At 36.5% G+C, this 23,874-nt stretch overlaps 1 protein-coding gene across 1 annotated transcript in view; it reads right to left on the minus strand.

The window, feature by feature from the left end:
• Positions 1 to 3,702: 3,702 nt before the first annotated feature.
• The window catches only part of tmem145 (transmembrane protein 145), a 55,515-nt gene continuing 35,343 nt past the window's right edge, over positions 3,703 to 23,874 (minus strand). Inside the window, exons 6-15 of the mRNA XM_044116408.1 lie at positions 19,407 to 19,491; positions 18,872 to 18,943; positions 16,316 to 16,384; positions 15,702 to 15,782; positions 15,315 to 15,393; positions 12,283 to 12,376; positions 9,340 to 9,512; positions 8,065 to 8,185; positions 7,522 to 7,710; positions 3,703 to 5,721 (exon numbers count right to left, since the gene is read on the minus strand). Coding sequence (XP_043972343.1) covers positions 5,482 to 5,721; positions 7,522 to 7,710; positions 8,065 to 8,185; positions 9,340 to 9,512; positions 12,283 to 12,376; positions 15,315 to 15,393; positions 15,702 to 15,782; positions 16,316 to 16,384; positions 18,872 to 18,943; positions 19,407 to 19,491 — 1,203 coding nt within the window. The 3' untranslated portion in view covers positions 3,703 to 5,481. The remainder of the gene's footprint in view (positions 5,722 to 7,521; positions 7,711 to 8,064; positions 8,186 to 9,339; positions 9,513 to 12,282; positions 12,377 to 15,314; positions 15,394 to 15,701; positions 15,783 to 16,315; positions 16,385 to 18,871; positions 18,944 to 19,406; positions 19,492 to 23,874) is intronic.

The following is a 23,874-nucleotide window of genomic DNA, read 5'->3' on the forward strand; positions in this document are numbered from 1 at the left end:
GTTCCAGGTTTGCCTTATGTCTTCAGGGTTTGAGTTTAAATTAATGCAGGTTCTGGCCATGGATCTTCTAAAGAAGATAAAAACTGCTGCTGCATAGGCATCTGTTAAAAAAAAAAAAAAAATCAATGAAACCGCCTGCTGTAAATTGTTGCATGAAAAGGTTATTGATTTCTAATATAATGTGTCTGAACCTCTTTAAAACACAATTATGCACAAAATAGTCTGATGAGCTTTGAACAGTTGAATAGGATTCTGCTAATGAGTTGTAAAACAGGGAATGTGTGCTGTGAACAACAAATTCCGCTCCCTTCATAAAGGTTGAACATGAGTGAAACCACAAAACCATCACGCAAAATTCAAAGATGCAATGAGTAAAATAAAGTTACGAAAATAGCTGAGTGATGCAATAAATGTTCTTTCAGTCTTAAAAGCTTGAAGTTTATGCATTAAGACACGTCTGGCCTTTTCTTACTTGTTTCACATGACATTTGTTTAGTCGCTCCTGAAATCTTAATTCCTGCTGTAAGTGAACATCAAAAATAACTTTGTATCAGTGAATCTGCAGTAGTGTTCGGTTCCTAAAGGCTCATGTTGTGCATGATATTTTTTAGTTGTATTTCAGATCTGCAGGTCTTAATTAGCTCGGTTAAGGTCAGCGTGCCTGACAAAAAGATTTAGCACAAATCCAATCTATGGAAGAGTTAAAAATGAACACAAAGGACCATATCAGGTCAATATCAAAAAGAACATTTTGATGGTCCACAAGACCTTTCAGAAAATATTCTTTTCACTGATGCGCATCACGTTATCTGACATAAAACCAAAAGCATTTCAGCAAAGGATCAACGAGCTACACAAACATGGTGGTTGAAGTGTGTTGGTTTGTGAAGAATAGAATGAAGTTCACCTCTGAATAAAAGAAAAATAAGGAGTTTTGAGTGGTTGTGATTTTGGGGCATGGCCTTAATCAGGTCTGTCATGCTTGAAAAGACTCCAGTGTGGCTGATTTAAATAATTCTGCAGATCATAAACAGCCCCAGAGCCACAATTTGAACATCCCTAATTTAAATGTTTTCATTTGGTACTTCATTAGCTGTAAACTAAAATCCTTGACAATTAGAATAAACATATTACACTGTGTAATGATTCTACACTGTATTTATATGAGAAATACATTCATCTTTCAAAGAGACTGTAATTTATTTAATTTATTTAAGAGGCAACTTTAATTATCTACACTTCAGTTAGAGTGTGCAGACAAAAAGGTGTATTTAGCTCATAAAATGACAAAATTTTTCTCTATGGAAAAAAGGTTAAAGGAAGTCTTTAAAATATGAATTTAGACTGAATCACAACAGAAAGAAAATAAAGATCTAATCGCAAAACATTCACTGAAAGCTCAGTAACGGCTTTGAACAGTTCAATTAGACAGATCAACATATTGGTAATGACTGTAAAACATTCATATCAGGACCAGGCTGGAAACCGTCCCCAGAGCGTTTTACTTTAATAGACCCTCATAATGAGAACAAATCCCAAACACTATAAACAAATATCAGATTTAGTGTTTGGACTCGTGCCCTGGTTCCTTGCTGGAACGCCACAGGCTCAGAAATCAACACAGCAAGCAAATAAAACAGCCAGACAACGCTTTAAATAAAACCATATTTTAATTAGTTATTTTGAGAAAAAGGATATATGTACAGCATCTTTATAATTAATATTATTTGTCACCATTAAAATGCATCTGAATGGTGCTTTTGTGATGTGCTCTTATCCAGATCGCTCTGAGTAGCCTATAAGCTGTGCTGTTCTCCGTCATGCACACATAAATCTTTTCTTCAAGTTCTTTCTCCACAACACTTTATAATAAATCAAACGTGAGCATTGACAATGTTAAGCAATGTTCCGAGATCAGTGCTCCTCTCCCTGTCTCTGTGTGTGTCTGTTCAGTCAAGTCATGGCAACAGCAGACAAAGTGGCAGACATGCCAAATACAAACCAGACATATTCAGAAGCAACAATTAGTATTCTAATTCAAGTATCTGTCAGTTTCACAAAGTTACACTTCTGGAAACACTCTTACAGGTTACACACCACAGTCCTAACATTGGTACTCCATGACAACAAGTTTGCCACTGATTAATCTGACGGCTTGAAGCTGAGCACAAGAGTTTCTCTAATTCAAGATAAAACCACCGAATTTGTTTAGAACAAAGCACGAATTATTCCCAAAAATGTCTGAAAAACCGTTTCAGTCCGTATTTACAGCTAGGAATAATTCTCCATGAAGTGTGAATACAGGTTTTTAAAGCAGTCCTATAAGATGGAGCTGCACAAATAAACAGACCAGGAACATTAAAGTGCTCCATGCAGGACAGACAAAATGTACAGTTATGTTGTTGCTTTCACAGCTTCTTCTACAAGAGTTTTTTTTCCCCCAATGTAAGGGGATAACAAATGTATGAATATTTGTTTAGCGTTTTGCACAGCTTAAACATTAAGGTGTAAAAAGCCAACAAATGCAATGATTTATGGTTCTGATACAAGACAGGGGTGAGAATAAAGTTCCTTCTTTAAAACACTGAAGAGAGAAACAGCCTGATGTGTTTATGCTTGTTTTGGTAATTGGGTATGAAACCAAGAACTGAAAACAACAGCAACAAAAAATATGAGGTTATTTGATTTTAGTTTTAAAATAAAACATATAAAAGTGAAATACACCTTTCCATTGTTTAGTAGTTAAAACCAGATGAGCAGGCATTTAAATGTCCTCCTCTATATTCAAATAATTTAAATAATCAGCAAAGGAAAACCGAAGATATTATGTCAGAAATTAAAGAAGATTTGATGTATTCTTGTGCAAATAGTAAAAATATATACATAAAATATGTTTGAAGCAGACAGAAGGACCAGAGCCTCCAAGTATCACAACATGCAACCATCACATAATTGGTTGGTTGACTAGGAATGCAAAGTAAACTGGTCAATTGTGAATATCTTAGAATTTAAATATGAAGCATATAAAATTAAAGTTAAATTTCTACTCAACCACTTTTTATCACGCAAGACAAAAAGTGGCTTGTCTTTCAATTTAATATGTTGTTTTAATATTAAAATCATATCACTCAATATTGGTCATTCCTGATATTTTTTATTTTTTTTTGCTTGTTTTTTGAAACTCCAATTACCAAAACACGCAAAGGCATTGCTGTTTTTAAAATCACAGAATTCCCATTTTGATGGAAGTCTTTACCAGAAGAATTAACCGAATAAAGTTGAAATTGTGACTTGACTTCAACATCAACTCCGTCCTTGTGCTGTACGGCATCAGTATGTTCACCAACATCCACAAACACAGACATGACAGTTAAAATTAGAAATATTCTGCACTCCAGTGAAACTAACTAAAAACAGTCCAGTATAAATAATATTTTACTAGGCATGGGCAGGTATTTGGCTTTATTATTATGAAAAGTACTATCATCAAAATCATTATGTATATTTCAGCTGTTCTAATTGACAAACCAAAGAAAGGATGTGCTGAACAATACTGTAACTAACTTATGTCAATTTGTTCAAGATTTTAACAAGGTTAAATAGTCACTTATGAATAATACTTCACATTGTCAATGTTATTGATAAATTATTCACCCTCTTTATGTGCATAAGATAATTTTAAAAGAAATATGCTTTCAGGGCTATGAGAAGTAGTGTATTAGGTTTTCTGGTATCAGTGGTAAAAGCAGTTTTAGATCAGTTTTTAAAATGAAAACAATTAGAAAATGTGTTAAAAAGACATGAACAGACAAGTCGTCTGATGAGCAAACACGGATGATTTTCAGCTCAACCGGCTCAGATTATTGAACAACCAGAGAAAAAAAAATTATCTTTTGCTGACCAGTGGTGTAACAACACTCTATGGTAAGGAAGTTTACGAACAGGTACTTCACATCTTATTATAACCATTGATCTCCACAAATTATCAAAGCTACAAAGTTATTTAACAACCTAAAGAAAAAGATCCAATTGTTTGGTAGATGGTTATGACATTGGAGTGTGAAATTGTAAAGATACAAACTGGAGAGTACAATCAGTGTTTCCAGTTATTAATCGTTACCAATCCTAACTGTGCTAAATATTAATAAAGGTGGCTAAAGATTGCTCAAAATAACAGCTCAGAAATTATGTTTTAGTTTTAAAATAACAGACAGACATTACTTTCTTACTTTACATACCCGATCATGGCAAAATTGCAAAAACAAGTAGATTTTTAATACTGTTGCAATTATCCAGAAAATATGGAATATGCCAAAAGTTATTAACAGCATGTTGGATGTTTACAAAATCAGAAATGATCCATGAATCTCTGATTGCAGTCTCTGTAATTTTAAATATTAAGTTTAAACATTTCAAAATATGTTGGGAAACTGTGATTTTTACCTTAAAGTTACCAGAACTCAGAATATCATACCAGCCCATGCCTCCTTCTACTTATATTTAAAAATACTGCAAGACAGCTTTGATTTGAATAGTAATTAACAAAGATTTTGCAGTAAAAAAAAATAACATATTGCAGCCTATTGTATGTATTTACAAAAGTGTGGATTTCAACACACACAATAAGCGAACATTCTATGGTCACACGGAGCACATATATCTGCTTTTCGGACGGAAAATACAACACAAACATGCATGTTTTACGAGTACTGTACTTCGGGGTGCCCAGACTAAATGTGACAATTTACAGTTACACATCAGTATATTGATCCAGATAAACCAGCTCCAATGAAGGCTTATACAGTAAGAATATAAATAAACACAACAAACTCCATATACCATAAATATATCTAAGTTTTATCAAAAATGTCTTGAACATAAAAAAGTTTATTTTATTTAATTTTTTTTAAAGGAATTTTAAACATAATGGCATGGGATTTCTCTGTGGTCGAAGCACCAACTGGAATGTCATGTTTAGGGGAAAGAGAACATGAATTAATCTCGTATTTTGAAATAAAACTATACATAATTGTTGCTCTCAACAGTTTTAGCTATTTACAAACTCCTCCAGGCACACCATCAAATCCTCATGAATTTTTGAATAAAAGTATTTCAAGAATTTTGTTCATTTCCACATTGTGCACAGCAATCATTCTATTGCTCTGGCTACATCCACTTTGTCATCTTTCTCCCGTGTGCCTTCAACTGGTCAGCATCAAATATTTATTGCTTCTTTATTCTTTTACAACCTCAGCATTTGCGTCTTAGCCATCCCCCCTATCTTCTTCATACAGGTCATTTCCATTTCCAAGTTAAAAGGACCATTTAGGGATTTACTTTTCTGATGACTTTTCATGTATGTCCCTTCATCTATAATTCTTCTGTTATTTAGGATGACCTTTTTCTCTCCCACCAGCTTTGTAAATTCAGTCTGTAGCCTTCATCCTTTCTGCCACAGTCTTTCCCCCTTCCTCATCCACTTCATGCCTTCGTCCCAAAGCCTCCTCCACCGCCACTCTGCATGCTGAAGTACTCTGTGAAGGATGAAAGTCGAGGGGGTATTGGAGGAGAGCGGGAGGCGGGGCGTGGGGGTATCGGAGGTGGAGGTGGGGGCAATATCATGGTTAAGTCTGCAGCAGTGGTAATAATCTTTTGTTCGCTGTTCCTCGGCACATCGGGTCCTTTACGAGCAACAGTCTCTTCCACGGTTTTCACCGGATCCTGGAATTAAAAAACAAACAACATTTATATGGTAATGACAACAATTCATACAAGAAGATATGCTAGGTGGAAGAAAGAAACCCTGGAGTTTCAACACTCTCAGCACTAAGATCTTCTGACAAATTGAAATAATTTACCTTTGAGAATGTTTGAATGGGATAAAATAAAGATTTGATTATATACAGCAGGAAACCTGCATATGGATAATCATGTACATCCCATCATTACCCTAAATCTGTTAACTCAAAGTACCTCAAGAGTGCTCATGCATGAAACTGAATCTCATGATAAGCTGGTATTTACTCTGAAACATTACAGACCCTAATTAAAAAATCTGGCAACATAATTAACTGGAATTTTATTCTTCATCTGGATCAACAGATTTCACTTTTTTTTTGTACAAAGTCTCTATAAAGACTAATTTTTAAGTCTTTCCACAAACAGTTTTAGGAAAAATTTGTCTATATGTTTGGACTAGCTTCCTAATTAAACCCTGCTTTAAATCTTCACAAAACTTTATCTCTAATCTGACAACTGGGTTTCTCTGTATTTATAAAGTTTGTTACTAATGTACTCTAGCAGCCTTTACAGAATAGTTAGATTCATAGAGATTAAATTACACACAGGTGGAGCCTATTTAGTAATTATGTGACTCTTAAGAATGATAGGTTTCACTGAAGTTTATTTATTGAAAAAGGGACTTCACATACTGCAAAAACCAAATTACAATTATCTTTGTTTACACAGTTGGACTTTAAGTCTTCTATCCATCAGTTAAATCTTTTAGGTATAGGTTGTAGATTTCACAATAACAAATAGATTTCCAAATTTTCCACACTAAAATTTAGATTTCTTTACTTTATCAGAACTTGAAATAGATAAAATCAAATTAGAAATATTTTCAGACATTTTAAATTGCACTGATACCAAAGTTATCGTTATCAACAAACCAGGTCACTAATCCACCACATGGTGAATTTTGTTCTGCTTAGACTTTGTAAAATTACTAATGTGGTAATTAAGCAATATATTATGTCACGTATCAAACACTTTATGGAGATGAACATCAAAACCGGTGGTTGTAGCTTAAGAAAATGGGGTCAAGGTCAGTACATCCTTATGAATCCTCTTTCCCCCCACAATTTTTGTATTGTTTTAAAAATTAAATAATTTTAGATGCCTGTTTGTTGCTACATTAAAGGAGGAATGCTGTAGCTGAGAATTACAGCTCTTTTTCTGTCACTCATCTCTGTGTAGTGTAAAAAGCAACACCTTAAGAGCTGAAAGTAACTGAAGCAAGACAATTCATCAAAGAAAACACAACAACTTAATTAAGTCTTGATAGAATTTCTGCTCACACTTATATTTAATTGCACTCAAGAGTTTCAGTGTCAGGCGTATTGTTATGCAATCCGTCATCCCCTGGAGGAGATAAGTTTTGTGCTGATAAATAATCCCTGAAAACATGCTTCCTCGCAAACTGTGCTGCTGCTCCAATTGCTTTCTATTTTCAGGCACGTCTGTTCAATAAGACACCAGTTAATTTCAAGCTACGTTTGACACACAAAAAGCATCAGAAAATGAGTACACTAGAGCCCTTATCTAATTAAATGTAGCAAGCGCTGCAAAACAGTGGGGAATTTATAGTGGATATTATATAGACAGTACATGGGGCGAAATATGTATCTCATTGTGGTTTCTGGTTCTTCCTTTTGTTTTATTAGTTCTCAAATGAGATGTTCTGGACTGCCTATCAACCACTCAAATGTATCCAGGAACACACATCACATTTAGACTTACTGATTGGATGGAGAAGAGTTCGGTGAAGTTGGGTTGAGAGTCTCCGAGGAAGGAGCTGTTCCCATAGGCATGGTGGGGAAAACTTTCCCCTCCCTCGCCTGCTTTGGGGCTGGACTGCAAGATCCCAATCTGGGAGGTCCGAACATGATACGGGAAGTTCTTGTTGGCTGCTGATGGTCTCGTAATGACCTAGAAAAGAATAAATTCATGAAGAAATCTAAATATTCTTCAACTTTTATTCAAGATAGTGTCAGGTATATGTCTGTAACCTATAAGCTCGAGGTAAAGACAGAGACATGAGTGGTGTGTGGCGAGGACTGAAGATATTTGACAGAACGATACGGCCCATTAGCGAAGAACACTGCGTTTAAGGTTACAAAGAGATGGATAATGATGTGTGGCGGAGACATTCCCGAACTACGCAGTAAGAACTCGTGGATTGTCAATTATGTATGACAGGCTGTGGCAATAATGACTCCTGAATAATGCTAGCTCCACAAAAAGCTGCGGGAGTCCGCATGAGCACGTGCGTGTGGTACGAACAAGGAAAACGATGTGAGCGTAGAGGTGGATGCCGAGCTGAATGCCGTTCACAATCTTCTCCCGAGCCCATCGAGGAATCCCGAAGTTGGCAATCAGAGCCATCACAGGCACAGCGAAAAACCTGAGGAAGAAAAAGATAAGAGATAAGAGAGAGGAGGGAGAACATTAAAGGAACTGATGAGAGTATGGTTTGATGGTGAGAGACAGAGAGCTCAGGGAGTAAAATATGTAAAGCGCTCAGAGTGATAATGATGGAAGGAGAGAAGTGGATAATGAGGCAGGGGATAGTTGCTGCAGTGAGTGAGAGATAATATTAGTCTTTGTAATCTAAGCTTCATTTTAAGCCTCTACTATTAGAAGCACTAGTTGAAAAGCTGAGAAACTAAACCATACATCTTCAACAATTTTGTCTTTTTTTTATAAGATGTGAACTATCTAGCAACCCTCCCGAGCCCATTAGGGACAAAGGGTGTTCAGAAAATGGATGGATGGATGTGAACTATCTAGCACATATGGTTCCTTGCTAATGTTTGTTACAACCAAAAACATCAATGAGTTTTATATGATCGTGTATGACATGGTGTTTCTCATTATTATGACATTTACCAAACAGAATATTTTTTGTAATTCTAACTAAGAAAGAATGGTGTATGCATCACTTTATTCAGTCAGTGTAAACATCTGGTTTCAACTGTGTAAGTAATGTAAGGAGTTGGAAAGTTGAGGAAAATCTGTGTTGAATTTCTGGAAACTATTCATAGGAAGCAAAGATGGCAGATTTTCCTAAAAGCATTCCATCAAATATTTATGGGAAAAAACTGGGAGTTTGAGATCATTTAAACAAACTCTATCATATTTATGCATTAATAATTTTTTTTGTTATGAAAACTGCTTAAACTGCTTATGCTTCCATTGGGAGAGCAAAGGTTTATTAAAGTGCATCAACTTTCATAGTTGTTATGGGACAAAATGTGAAACAAGTTCAAGACACATTATTTTTTTTTTTTTACAGGCATTGCATATTCTCACACAAGAAGTCTAAGAACCTCATTAATATAGATATCCTCCAGCTATCTCTCATCTGGGAATAATTATCTGCAACATAAGACGAGCACAAAGTTGGGACTTCCCCACCTCAAGCACCCAATATCTGCTTTAATTTTTGTTTTGACTGAACTACATAAATAATTAAAATTTAAAGATCACAGAAAAATGTGCAAGCCTCATCAGATCACATGGTATAACAGCCAGCGACAACTGCAGATGGTGTCTTACCATAGAGTGTATGTGGTGAAGAAAGGGACGTAGAAGGGCTGTTTTTCAGGATAGTGTTTCAGTGAGACCAGCACGGCGTAGCAGAACCACACATAAGCGACCAGCTGCAGGCCCATCAGGCCGTAGCCTGCGGGGCTGTCATAGGCGTAAAGCACCTCACCTGGGTCAAAGAACTGGTACAGGAACATGAGACGTTAAAAACAAGCAGAATCTTAATACTGAGGAATGTGCAGACTGTGTCCTATTTCGTAATGATGAATTGCTCATGGGTTAGCTGATCTGCCGCAGTGACCGAGTCAAGTTCAGCTAGTTCCAGTCTGTGGGAAGATTTGACATTGACACTTCTCCACATCTAGGGCATCGGCATGTGTGCTCACAGCTCTGTCTGTGTGTGTGTGATGTGTGTTTGCATGTGCAGACAATGGATTGTATTTCACAATCCAGTGACTGGACACACGCTCTGACTTTACACAGTTACTCTTGCTGCTACATAATGCATAGTGCTAAGAGTTCAGTGTGGAGATGTTCAGGCTACACTCAGCCAACCAGAGCCTGGCAGACTTCAAACTGAAGTCACAGTATCGGGTCCAAATTTCAAGTCTTCAGTTCCGTTCCTCCTCCAACCTAGTTTCGCTTATTTTAGACAGAGTTCCCCAGAGTTTGAAGCTCTTAAATAGCAGGGCCTGTGCAAAAGGGTAGGCGGCTGATAAATCATACCACTTCAGAACCACGTATTGGAAGAGACGGCTGCATGCTTCAATATCAGAAATAGCACAGATACGTCTGCAGCCTTCTTCTCCTCTGGGGTCATTACCACCCTGAATTCAAAGGCTGTAATCCACCGTCTCTAAATGGGGCAGCGTTACAACTGACTGTGCAGAAGCCTTCTCACTGAGCAAAGATATATGTACTGCCTTACGCTCCTCTGTGAATTATTAATTCATAAGATCATGTGCTGGTTAAATGTGTTATTGCCTTTAAAGAAGATAGAAAAAACAGGGGGGGTTTATGAAGATTAAAGTTTCTCAGTATATAATTAGAAAAATCCAACTTTCAAGGAAATGGGTAAAGATCACTAATCTGGTATTTACCACTGAAAGCAAATATTATAATATAAAATACACAATGCATAAAAAGTTAACTTTTCATAAGAATTGTTGTATTCTTTACTTAGGAAGCATGCTTATTCTTCTCAAAATTTAAAATCTTGAACTAAAACAAATTTTTATATGTTTTTACAGTCAAGTTGATGCATTTGTATAATTAGTACAATGTCAATGTAATGAGTTTCTGACAGAAAAAGCCATTACAGCCCACGCTCATCTGCAGGGCACATTCTTTCATGAATATTTATGAGATTATTGAGTAAAAAGCTAAACAGAGCTTTAACATATGTGGACATGGTTTGCAGAGCCTTCCATGGCCAGGAAAATCAGCTTCAGTGATACTTTGTGGAGAAGAGGAACAAATATAAATCCCAGACATCCATATATTTAGTATTTATTTGGCTGATTCACATATATCGGGAGACCAGTGGTGGGACTGTGCTCTTTTAACTCTTCTGTTGAATAGTTAACATCTATGGACAGAATCTGACTGTCTATTCTATGTCTCATAAAATATTGACCACTGAGCAACTGATCAAAAAATGAACTTCAAGAATTAATTTTGAAAAGGTTCCTCTTACTAAACAGTATGGAGTATCTCAGTTGTGTGGACTTGCAATTACGCATTTTTAATTCACAAAAAAAAAGCCTACGTGAAGTGCGAAAAAGTTAGAGACCAACTCCTTGCAACAGAGTGAGACTGAAGAGACGCAGATCTAAATGTCAACAAGCTCAATGTCACCACCATAAGATGTTTAAAAGGTCAACAAACACCATGATTATCATCCTAATTAAGTTAAAGAGCAATTAACAAATCAGTCCTGCTGTTTTTTTTTATTTGTTGATGAATATTTAATTGGGTCAAGATCTTTGCATCCTTACTTTTTATCTGGCTGACAGATTTATTGGACACTGTAACATTAAACAGCTCTTTAATGGTGTAATAAGCAGAAGTAACTAATTAGTAGCTGTCAGACTGCAGTTGATGCCACATAGTTTCTCCTCTCATGCTATGTTTGTTGCTGTATCTAAAAATGAGTTTTCTGGGGATCTAAATACTAAGAAATTAGGCATACCTTGTGAAATATTAGTTTTCTAATTGGATGTTTTTGAGTGCGCAAACAGTTCTTTACAACCATCTGTAACAGCAAGAATTTCGTATTGTGTAATTTGTTTTTATTACTATTTTTACCACTGTCTTGATATTCTGTATTTGCAGTACCAATAAGCAAAGCAGGCACTCAGCAGCTTTAAATCCTTTTATATTATTGTACCATATAAACACCATTTGTCCTTTGAGGTTTCTTTTTATTGAACATAAAGAAACTGAAGTGCTTCATTTCTAATACCATGTCCAGGAGTTTTCTGCATCAATAGAAGAACAATAGAAGAATAAATCAGAAAAATTGTGGTTCATCTGAAACATTAGTTTTGAGTTGTTGTTTTTTTTTTTTCCTGCAGTAATATTCTTCTAAACCTTTCCCTTGGCCCTGTTTAATCCTGTTTTTTTAAACAAGTCATCAACTGAAATCAGTTTTTCTGAACACCTTTAGATCAGAGACACTTGCTTTAAGTATTGTGTGAGGAGTGAGATTATGTTTTTGTTATGTTTTATTTCATTGCATAAAACTAAACGTCTTTATGAATCTTTGTGGCTGTGTTTTTGAAGATAGTATTCTATTCCCACAGTTAAAGATGCTAAAGGTTCAGACTGGCAGCGATTTACAGAGCAACTAAAGTTTATTCCCTGATTTATCTAAGACAGAATAAATTTATGGCCTTGCTGTTTACTATAGAACTGCATGTGTGTGTAGAGAGTGTAATGTGTATACTGTACCTCTGCTTCATAGATGAAGAGGATAACATAGGTGATTGTGTAGACTGTCATGTAGATGCTCAGCTTAACAGAGCCACTGTGGCTGATCCTCGCCCTGGCACATAGGAACAAACCAGGCAGGTCAGAGGTCAGACACACATTTGAAGGAAGATAAAAAATTGAAACAAATTCGTGCATCTCTTACGCACTAAGAGATGCACGGAAGAAAGGGTCAAATGCAGGTGCAAATACGCATTATGCATCTGATTGGTGATGCTGTTGCAGCTAGTTTAATGCATACATAGAAACTGAACACAGTCGATCTCCGTTTATGAGTTGAAGGTGGCTCATAAATAGAGGAAAAAGTGGAATTCATGTTTATACATTTGAAATGAACACCAAATGCCATCCAACTTCCGCACCTCAAAAGACAGGTCATACAGGAAGATTCATAATGATAATTGAAAATAGTTTTAGGAAACTACTGAAATCCTGTTGCTGAATTACTGATAATACTGAATTTTCAGTAAAAATGTTGTATTTGATGTTTCTCTGAAGTAAAAATTTAGATGTGGGAAAGATGTCTGACAGAAGTTGAGAACATTTAAGTTGCAAATCACAAAACTAGTACACATGTACACTACAGAACTATATTTTTATACATAGAATGTAAATAACTATTTGTGGCGCTAAAGAGAAACAAACAAAGATCCTAATAATTTGCACTTGAAGCTGTCCCCTGGTTGTAGACGTTTATTGATCCCATTAAGTCGGAGGCCTCGACTTAATGGGATCTTTTTTTATTTTCTACTGAGAATTCAGAAAATCATAATACATTCCTCCTGGCAATGACATGTTTCTGAATCAGCACCATTCAAGGTTTCTCACAGTCTAATGACATCTAAATTCCTCAGCGTGATCTATAACACATGAAACTAATAAATCTGTAAAATAAAAAAGTTGGATGTTTGAAGCAATTAGTTAAGCATTCAAGATGTAACTAAATGAAAGACAAGACCTGGTGCACAAAATCTTACTTTTTGTAAGACAAGTTGAATGTGTGGGTGAATGAGTGAATGAGTGAATGCTATGTGAAGCACTATGGGGTCATCTGAACTAGCTAAAGTATTAATCCAGTCTGTTCTTGTATACAAATGCAGACAATTTACAGGTCATTTATAGTCACATATTTAGATTATTACAATTAAGACTTCTGTGACATTTTAAAACAATGCAGAAACTCTGCAAGTTATGTAATATTATGTTATTCTGTTCAGGTCTTGGTAAAAGGACATTTTTTAGCTTGATGTACATTTGTAGTAAATATAGTTTAGTAAGTCCAGAGATCACAATCTCTAAATTCAGGGGTGGATATAATACTAGAGACTAGAAAATATCCAGAAAAATCTGTAAGCTTATGGTTTGCTCTGTCTGAATTTTCTCAGTGAAAGATAGCAAAGGAAGAAAAATCCACAAAATTTGAATAGTGGTCAAAACAAAAAGCCATTTACCCATTTGTCTAACATAGCATTGCATCACAAACTAATGAGGACAGGAGCTGTCACTCTGTGCCTTTGCAGTCTGAAAGTTGCAATTTGAAAAAAAAAAAAAAAGAATTTAGAAAACTGGCAGCACCAGTGACAGCTGAGCCAGGAAGCCACTTTTCCAGTCAGGTGTAAGATGGATAAATGCTGATGTTCCAGTGAGAAAAGACACTCATAAATAATCTATTGTGCAGTCGAACTGTAAGTCACAAGAAAATGTCCAGTAATCCTTGCCAGAGGAGGAGGGGAAAAAAAACAAACCACCACTGGAAATAATTTGACTCAAATTACTTGAAAACAATTCAACTGTCCAACATTTCAGTGTTAATATTTCATATCCTGAGGACAAAACTGTTATGTAGTCACACTATAACTTTAGCTTCACAACACATAATTTGACTGGCACATGGCATTATCATGTTGTGAGACAGGGTGGGTGACTGTGACAATGACAGACAGTGACTTAGCTGGAAGAGACACAAAATGTAACAGACATGCAAAAAAAAAGACTAAATACATGCATACACTAGTGGTGTAACATCGGCTTGGACAGTGATATCTTGCATTATTAAAATATTAAAATGTTTCTCATTAAAATGACCCTTGTGTTTTGAAGCTATATCCACTTTCAATCTGTATTCATCTAGCAAAGTAACTATAAGCTACTATCATCTATCCAGGACATACGTTAGTGACTAGTAGTACCAGCCTGGAATGACATAACAGCTATGGGAAAAATGCCACCATATTTCTAAAATAACAAAAACAACTTGTATTTGTCTGTTTTAATATAAAATAGGCTAGGGCAAAAACATTGGTCATTTAATGACCGTTTTGTTTGTAACTTGCTATTTTTCTTCGGAAACAGCATAAGCACGAGTCAAAAGTGGAGCTGCTGAAGTTTTCACACCATGACTGTCTGTGGTTTTGTTCACCAGAAATATTTCACAACGGCCAAATTAGCTTTTTTTTTTTGCAAAGTAAGGGAGAAGTCTAGCAGCCTTCGTTCAGCCAGCTGACCAGCATTGTGCAGCAACAGCTGGAGAAGGAAGAGTGCAGTGCTACTCCTTGCTCCATATAATGGGAGGAAACTTGGATCATTCAAGGATTTTAAAATGTTATCAATGGGATACCATTCGTAGGAAAGGTGTGATGGCAAATTTTAGTCCAATCATTTTTGAAGTAGTTATTAAGCTCTTATTTTGTGTTGACAAGGTCTGCAGTGTAAGAGGTCTTACTGTCCCTGCCAACAACACTTCATTATACAAGCTCTACAGAAGCCTCTGTCACTTTTTGTTCATATGGCCAAGTTTTGGACACTCAGACTCTTCAAATTATAAAAAATTAAGAAACTGAGATTTTCAGTTTTCTCAAAAATATTGCCAAAGGTCTTGTTTCCCATTGAAGTCAATATCATCAGACTCATTTCATGAGCTGGATGCAATGTTACACCCCTAATGTGTTCACACCTAAAAGTGTAGAAAAAGGACAATGTTCCCTCTCTCCCACCTGGTGACGGTGAAACCTTTACCCAACAGTATGAGCATCAGAAGGAACACCAAGAAACTGACGGAGAACAGTAATTTCCCTTGAGACAGACACAAAGGTGGAGAGAGAGAAGACAGAGGAGGTAATTAGGTTGTAGTTTTCGAATCTGTGACATCAGAGGGGAACAATAAAATCAGGTCATGATAACACATATTGCAGACACACACACAGTCACATTAAGTCGTATACTGTCCTGCCTACACTCATCCAACCATTTACAAGGTCTCTTCAAACATACATGCATCCATCATGGTCCACTCAACCGCTCTGCTCTGACAGTGAGTGATCTTCCAGCCGGACTCTGTGTCAGTCATTCAGCCAGTGACCGATCCAGAAGGAGAAACTCACCGAGTATCTTCAGGCTGCCGTTGCCAACTCCATCCCTGGCATACAGGCCCCAGTAGACACAATGGAACATTAGGCTGAGAACTGCCAAGTGGAAAAAGATGGAGAGTAGAAAGAAAAATGAGGAATATAAGAAACAGGAGGGATGGGTTATCAGACAGTGAATAAAGGGAGAGGAAGGTAAAGGAGACAGGGGATTAAAGCAGAGAGAAGGGAATAAAAATGGAGCAACAGAAGGAAGGAAGAAGTAGGGAGAGTTGGGGGGACGAGACAATGAGGTGAATTCATGGGAGACAGAAGAAAAGAGAAAAGTTTAGGGGACAAGAAAGTAAGAGAGATAAGAGAGTGATAGGGAGTTGATAGAAAGTGGAGAGGACACAATGAAGAGAGTATTGGGGTTCATCAGTAACAAGCTTCATTGAACAATGTAGTTCTGCACATCTGCTTGCAATAGTTCCTATTTAGAACTAATCAGTGTGATAATCTCTGCTCTTCAATTGCGGATTAAGATATGAGATACTGCAACAGTGAATGAGACTCTTTGTTATCCCCGGAGCGTGCACGTGTGTGCGTCTTGATGATGTAGGTGTGTGCTTGTTTAGGACAGAAGCTCTTACCCTCCACACCTGCTGCTGTCATAAACATTTTGTAGGTTGTGTGAAGAAGCTGTCTCCCCTTCAGATTGTCTGGAGGGAGAAAAAGAAAAACAGAAATAAGGTGATAGAGGTGTGGGTACATGTGTGTGCGTCAGGGCGACAGATAAAAAGGATTGAGATATGCTAACAGATGGCCAAGGAGAGTGAGGGAGGTGCGGAGAGAGGGAGAAAACAGGAGAACACAGATGAACAGGGGAACAGGCCAGATAAATAGGGAGAGCAATGATTAGTATGCATCCATCTTGTGATGCCCAACTCCAGATGAGCCCCGATACATCTCATCTCGGTTTCCGCTACCTAATCTGAGAGGAAATATTCTTAATGCATATTTAAGCAGCCTATTTCACTACCAAAACAATGCGGTGGCCAGCGGGGGAAATGTATCAGGCGAGGGAGGATTGCAAACAACAGCTCATAGCTGCTCTATGCTCCTAGACTCGATCTGTCATGTGCTTTAAGGAAGAATGTCACCTAAAAATAAAAGCTCCTATTGACTTTATCACCATATGAATTTTAGTGCAGGAAGCCCTTTGAAAGGTTGTTTACATCGTTTTAAACTGTGTGATTGTGAGCGTGAGTGGGAATAAAAATAGCAATAGGTATTTTGTTCCATATAACACAGAAGGAGTGTAACAGGTAAACCTTTTATGGATGCAAACTCGATGAAAAACCAACCTGTTTAGGATTGTATTTGAAATGTAATCAATTACAAATTTACTGATGGACTTATTGTCATGTTTTGATTGTTGATTCTATGTTGCATTGTGTTTCTGTGTCTGATATGATGTAAAGCACTTTGAAATGCCTTGCTGCTGAAATGTGCTATACAAATAAAATTTGATTGATTGATTGATAGACCTAGTTCTTGAGCAATTTAATTACATTTGCATGCAAAACCCTGCACGTTTACTGACACCCATGTAGAGGCCATGATCCATAATCTCACAGTGACAATTTCAGAAAAGCCACCACTCCAACATCTAGCAGCAACCCTTCTGATAATATTTGGTACAACCTCTTTTTGGCAACAGAATAGAACTGGGTCATCTAAATTTTCCAAGGCTGGAGCATACAGGGATTGTGATCTTGGACCATTTTTCTTTGTAAACTTCTCTAGATCAGGACTTTCCCAATTTTAAGGCTTCCGACCTGCAAAGTAACAATTGTAGAGGAGAGTGACCCCAAATAGTGATTGAGGACACACAGATTTGTACTATGTAATTTCAGCAGATAATGATGCCGCAAAAAATTCAATAGTCACTGTTTGTCATTTAGCCAATTGTGAGTAGAAATCTCTAATTCTCTTCATACACTTATAGAATAAATATGCTTTGCCAATATCTAATATATACAACATATCTAATATCTATACATGATTAAAGGGCTAAACTTCTTTAGCCAGGTGTCATATGTCCAGTGGGTATTTACTAAATTCCTCTTGCTGCAGTGAACATGTGCAAAAGATCTTTAGGCAGAAGCATTACAATTAAGTTTAATAAATGAAAGAGGCATTGTGATATATTCATCAATTATATTCAATAGAGTAACTCTGACTATTTGTCAGTAGTGTTTGTTTTACATTAATTATTTGTGTTTGCACTCTTATTGTGGATCTTTGCTGTATGTCTAGTCTAGTGCCATAAATTGTGTATAGTCAGACGAAAAATAGGGCTACAGTTTGGCATATTTACCAAGACCCTTTACTTTGTGGTTGAACTTATACTTTTTCTAGATTTCAGAATAGTTTATTAAAATGTAAAGAAACATATAGAGTAATAAGTTCAATAAACAAAAGAAGAAAACATCCATCCATCTGTTTGCTGGCTTTTCTGTGATATTTGCTAGTTTTCTTGTCACTGAAACTCATTAAAACAAGTCAAACTAATTCAGTTTTGCCTTAATTTTTAAATAATATATTAAAGCAGACAAAAAGTTATGTTTCTGGTTAGTTTCTCAACAGAAAAGACACAGGACTCTACAAATTATAAGTGTAATTTAGGTCTAATTTAGTTAGGTAATCCTACTAAATTAGACAAAGTAAGATAATATGACCACATGGGAAAACTTGAAAGGAAAATAGACTGGGACTGTGCCTGTTTTATTAAGCTACAAGTCTCTTTTGACTCAAGTTCTATCTTTAGGGGTTCTCATCTTAAATTTTCAAAGAAAACATAATTCAGTAAGCTTAAGGCTTTTGTTGGCTTCAATACTAAACTGCTCATCTTTATGCAAAAAATAACCTCTATTCCCAGCCTATTGTCACTCTTGCTTCTCTAAGACATAAGCTCCATTGTGATAAATGCTGAATCCTCAGAGAAAAATCTGCCTGGCTTGACCTTTACTTTTCAGAAGAAACACAGGAATCCATTTCTTTCCCATCAAGAAAACATGCAGTTTTTTTTTTTAAATAGAACCAAGGCAAAGTCCATTTAATGATTACAGAGAGCTTCAGGAGTCAAAGTAAGTTGCCCTAAAGGGGAGAGAGTGATTATACTAAGTAGAAAAGGTAGTACTTACATGCAAAGTAGCAGGAGAGGAGGAACACTAACGTGAAGATGACCAGGAAAGTGATGTCTGTCTCCAAAATTCCTGAGAACAAAAGTTGGATGAGTTAGCAGAAGTATGAAGAAGTTTATGATTGGAGTAAAATAATTTAAAAGCAAATACATGAGCAAGAGAGAAGCAAGTAAAAGAGTTAAGGAAAGATTCATAAAATGTAAACACATAAAAACATAGAGCGAACAGGAAAGAAAAAAACAAGAAAAAGAAATTGAGTAAATAAATAACGATACTGGGCAAGTTTGGGAGAAAATAGTGTGAGCAGATGAAGGCATTGGGGATGTAGGAATAATTCATTTAGAAGATACATGGGCATCCTATTCTCTTCATCCCTCCCTCTCAGTTCATCCATCATCATTAACTCATTCAGCCGTCCCTTCATTATTGCAATTTGTTCAGAGCAGTGTGCTTTATTGGCCGTGCTAAGTGGTGTTAGCTTGTGCCATTGGCGATCCATTCCATAATCCCTTTCGTTCTGTCTCATCATTCTCACCGAACTCATCTGCAGAAAAATGCTGCGTCCAGAAAGACTGGCCATTGGTCAGCTTCATCTCGTACTCCAGCTGCAAGCCATCGCCCTGAGACAGAGGAGCGAAAGAGAGGAGGTTTTATTAAAAATGTATATTCTCTTGCAACATTACAGGCCACATGATGATTGTACAAAAGATGATTAATGCTTTGTGCTTTACTGGACAGTTCTGCAGGTTATGCTGGCAGCACTAGGTAATGACTTTTAGATTTATATTTTAACATTCTGAGAGCACTTAGCTCTGTCGCTATAATACTGAATATCAACATTTATTACAAATACTGTAGGAAAAGAATTGTGCTTTGCTATTATAAAGACCTTGATGTGCTGAATCAGACAAGCTAAAAACCCCTAAAAATGTGTTCACTCAAAAAAGTGTTCAACTAATAAAATCAAAATCACAGACATCATTATGATTTGTCTGATCAGTTATTAAATAAAATCTAATGACAGGTAAAATAAATAGCATGGTTTCCTTTTACTAGGACCAATGAATATAGAATATGTAGCTTGGAGACTGAATAATACCTTTTAGCTATTTTGGCTATGGGAGTTAAAGTGATGACAAAGATGTTACAATAAAACACAAGACGTGGCATTTGCCAGTTTCCATTTTGAAACCATGCCACAGTTTTAAATGAATCAAAGCCACTGTTCAAATGAGGGTTTCATCTCATTCCTCATTCCTTCGGCTCATACTGAAGACTTTTGTAGCTCAGTGTAAAGAGAAAGTCAGCTTCTCCAAATCTGACATCTTGTTTCCAAATTGGAAAAGGGTGGATACATCCCTACAGGCCAGCGGAAAGTCTCTACCCATCTGAAGATGTGAAATATAATCGTATGTCATTCATGAGTGACGGTAAGAAGGAGGAGGACGCAGATAGAAGGCTTGAAGTAGAACTGCTGCTCCGCTGCATCAAATTCTGAGATGATTCTGACACTTGATCAGACATCATCCTTAAAGCCCTGCACAAACTACGCAAATGTCAAACTCGCACAGGATCTGAACTAGTCACACCATGCAAGCTCAAAATGACAGTAACTCCTTTTGCACTATTCAACTGATCATGCTGGACTGCATGACTGACTTACCGAAGAAATACAAGAAACAAGATACTACAGACGATGGTCTAGTCCATGGACAGAAGTTACAGGTGTTGATACGCTTTTTATTTGAGTTGGGTAAGGGGGGGGAAAAAGGAAAAGATGAAAGAAGCAGCACTTGTGGCTGGGAATCAGTGACATCAGTCACAGCAGCCATCACAGCACAGTATGTCCAGGACATTTCTGACAACGCTTGATATTTGTGGGTCATCCTTGGTTGGGAAAGGGCTTTAGATGCGGTCACTGCATCTGTCACACTAAGCAACAACAGACAATTATATATATTTATTTATTTATTTTTTTCCTACAACAAAAGATTTTGTCTTAAAAATAATATTGCCATAGTGTAAACCTGTCTTTGGAGGTTTTGAAAGTCTGGCCCACTGTGAGGAGGGATGACCCAGATGTAGTCCACACAGTGAAACACATTGAAAGTTGGTTCCCCAATATTTCAAGTGTTGCTGAAGTCTTCACCTCACTACTCTGAAGAGACTACAGGTAGACCACAACTCAAGTTAGGATTTTTATTTGCCTTCTGACAAGTGCATCCTTTGGGGTTGCTCCAGTATGGGCTGGACAGTGTCTCTAGGAAGAAAGCCCACTGGGTTACCACTGAGACCTGTAACATTCACAACCCAATTTAAGATGAATGCAGTGCAAGGAACTGATGGATATTCCTTTGATTTCAATAAGAGCTGCACAATATTGACAAACTCGATGCTTGCAGAAATGCACGCTGCAGTCTGGCTGTTTACTCTCTGCTCAATTTTATATTTATAGAAATTTGTCCTCAGCCACAACAATCTCAGCCATATTTTCTGCAAAAAATACCTTTGGAGCAAAAGTACTCTCTCCACAGTCTGTGTTGCCAATAAGTGGCTAAATATTTATTGAACTGTTTAACAGGATTAAGTTGTTGTGTTTTTTTCAAAGAAAACAATCTGTTTTGTCATTATTGTGCGAGATTTCCAATTATTGGAGTTACAGATGGAACGCCATCAATTTTATATAGTTGAGTCTTTCTGTTTTGATGGCTGTTAACCAAAAAGAGTTTCATAGCTACTTATCTGCTTTCAAAAACAATGGAAAGATTGATCGTGACTTACTTAGATTTTATACTTTTAAAGTTTTTGGTTTTCTGACTTTGAAATATAACAGATGTTCTTTAATATCACCATAACCTAAAACAGTTTTTACTTTATTTATTTTTTGTCAAAGGTTATCATCAGAACCTCATACTGGAGTATGTTCACACAATATTTAAATAAATATCTCTGCAGATCAAAAACTGCAGCTCTCTACAGCAAAAAAACAAAAAAACAACAACTTTGAAAGCATAGATTCCCTCCCAAAGGAAGGCAGTAAATTCAATCAAAAAATACTATAAACACAACCCTAATGACCACCAGGACACTACAGAACACAGCAAGACATCTTACTTCTATGCATCAGTGATCTGTTTTGGAAATAAGATATCATGTTTTTTTATATAAATGTTGAATGATTAAATATTCTAAACACTTTTTGCTCATACCTCAAAATATCTTTAAAAAATCATCACACCACAGCTTTGCATCCACAAAAAACTCCAGTTTATCAATAAGCTACTTATTTATAATGGAAAAATACATTTCTGTTGCTAGAATTTCCCAATGTTATCCATATCAGATTACTATGTAAGGAAAAAAATAAATATCTATATATTTCTTCCAAATTTAGTGAATGTTTTCTGTTGCAGAACATTGTTATAGTTTATTTTGAGACTGGTACAAATAATAAAAACATTTTTGGTCACTGCACTTTAAAAGAACAGATTTCTTCCAATATTTCCTGCTACATGAAGGCAAGAAAAAAAAAACATCCAGATCTCCCTTAAGGAGGATAAGGTTGTTGATTTATCTGCTCAGTTATGTAGTCAGGGAGTTTCCTAGTATGTATGGAAACACCATGAGATCTCCAAGGAGGAGAAAAAAGCTAGTACACAAAGAACAAAATGGATTGTAGGATGTTGTCTATGTGAACGTGACCCAGATGAGAAGAAACGGATGAGACCAGCTTCCTTATAGCAACCGTTTCTTGTTTTCAACCTGTCAAATTGCAAAAACGATCATTTTTAAAGTCCACTGTTAGACTTACCTGCCAGTGTTAGATTTCTGCTCTGAAATATAATGAAATAATAGCAAGAAAACTAATTTCTAAATATGCACAGAAGAAAAAGAAAAAAAATTGGAGAAAATAAGACATTAGTCAAAGTAAAATGCTGCTGGAATAGAATTATTTTTGACAGTAACACAAAGAAATAACATCAAACTGAATTAAAGCTGAAAGGTGTGAGAAAAAAAACAGAGCAATGGGGAGCAAAGAACAAGAGAAAGGGCACAGAGATGGGATGACAATCAGAGCAAAGAGAGCTCATTTCACACACGCAAGTTCAAAGCTGATGGAGTTTGCGCTTGTTGCAATGGAGCGAAGGAACAGAGGGAGGGAGGAGAAGAAAAAAAAAGACTTTGATTTCATTTGGCAGACTGAGACTCCATTTCACTCCCTCTATCAAAAAGGGCAAGAAGCATGGAGCGCACGCTGCCACAAAATCAATACAGACATAAAGAGCAAGGAGACAGAGATAAAGAAAGTGAACGATGTGGAGAAACCTTAAAATAAAACTGGAGAGAGGGTGAGTAAATGCAACCAGAAGATGGAAGTATGGTAGATGGAATGATGTGGAAAGAGGTGACATTTCTCCACAGGAGCACACTGTGTGGGATGGACAGAGCCACAGGATGTGTTTGAAGCCGATGGTTGGCTTCAGGAATAAAGAGGCACCTGATTGACTGTACTGATATGAGCTGCAGAAGTCTTGTCACAAATAAATCTGCAGGGCTTTACCTCCTGGGTTGCATGATAAGTGCACTTAAAAGGGAGTTTTGAGAAGCTTTTGATATTGTTGCTTTGGAACATTGCAGCCATGAGCAGCTGAGTTTGCAGAGCAGCAAACACTTGACAGCTAAACAGAGCTTGGCTATGCTAAAGTGTTATTCCCATATGAAACAAGGGAAGCATCACATTTTAAAATAGACTAACTTCAAGCAGCTATAAGTCGTTGTACTTGCATCCACGACAAGAATTTACAGAAGGAATGCTAATTAAAAGTTAAATGAATTCCAGTTATTTGTTTCAAACATACGTTAGCCAATATCCACCGTCATATTGTTCAAATATCAAAACGTTTTCTGTCTATTCGAGACTTCAAATGGTTTATGTGGATTTAAAAAAAATATTATTTCATCTCCAACTGTTAATTGCAGTTCATGAACTTTTTTCTTTGTAA

The sequence above is a fragment of the Gambusia affinis genome, linkage group LG05 (genome assembly GCF_019740435.1).
Source record: "Gambusia affinis linkage group LG05, SWU_Gaff_1.0, whole genome shotgun sequence".
NCBI lineage: Eukaryota > Metazoa > Chordata > Actinopteri > Cyprinodontiformes > Poeciliidae > Gambusia > Gambusia affinis.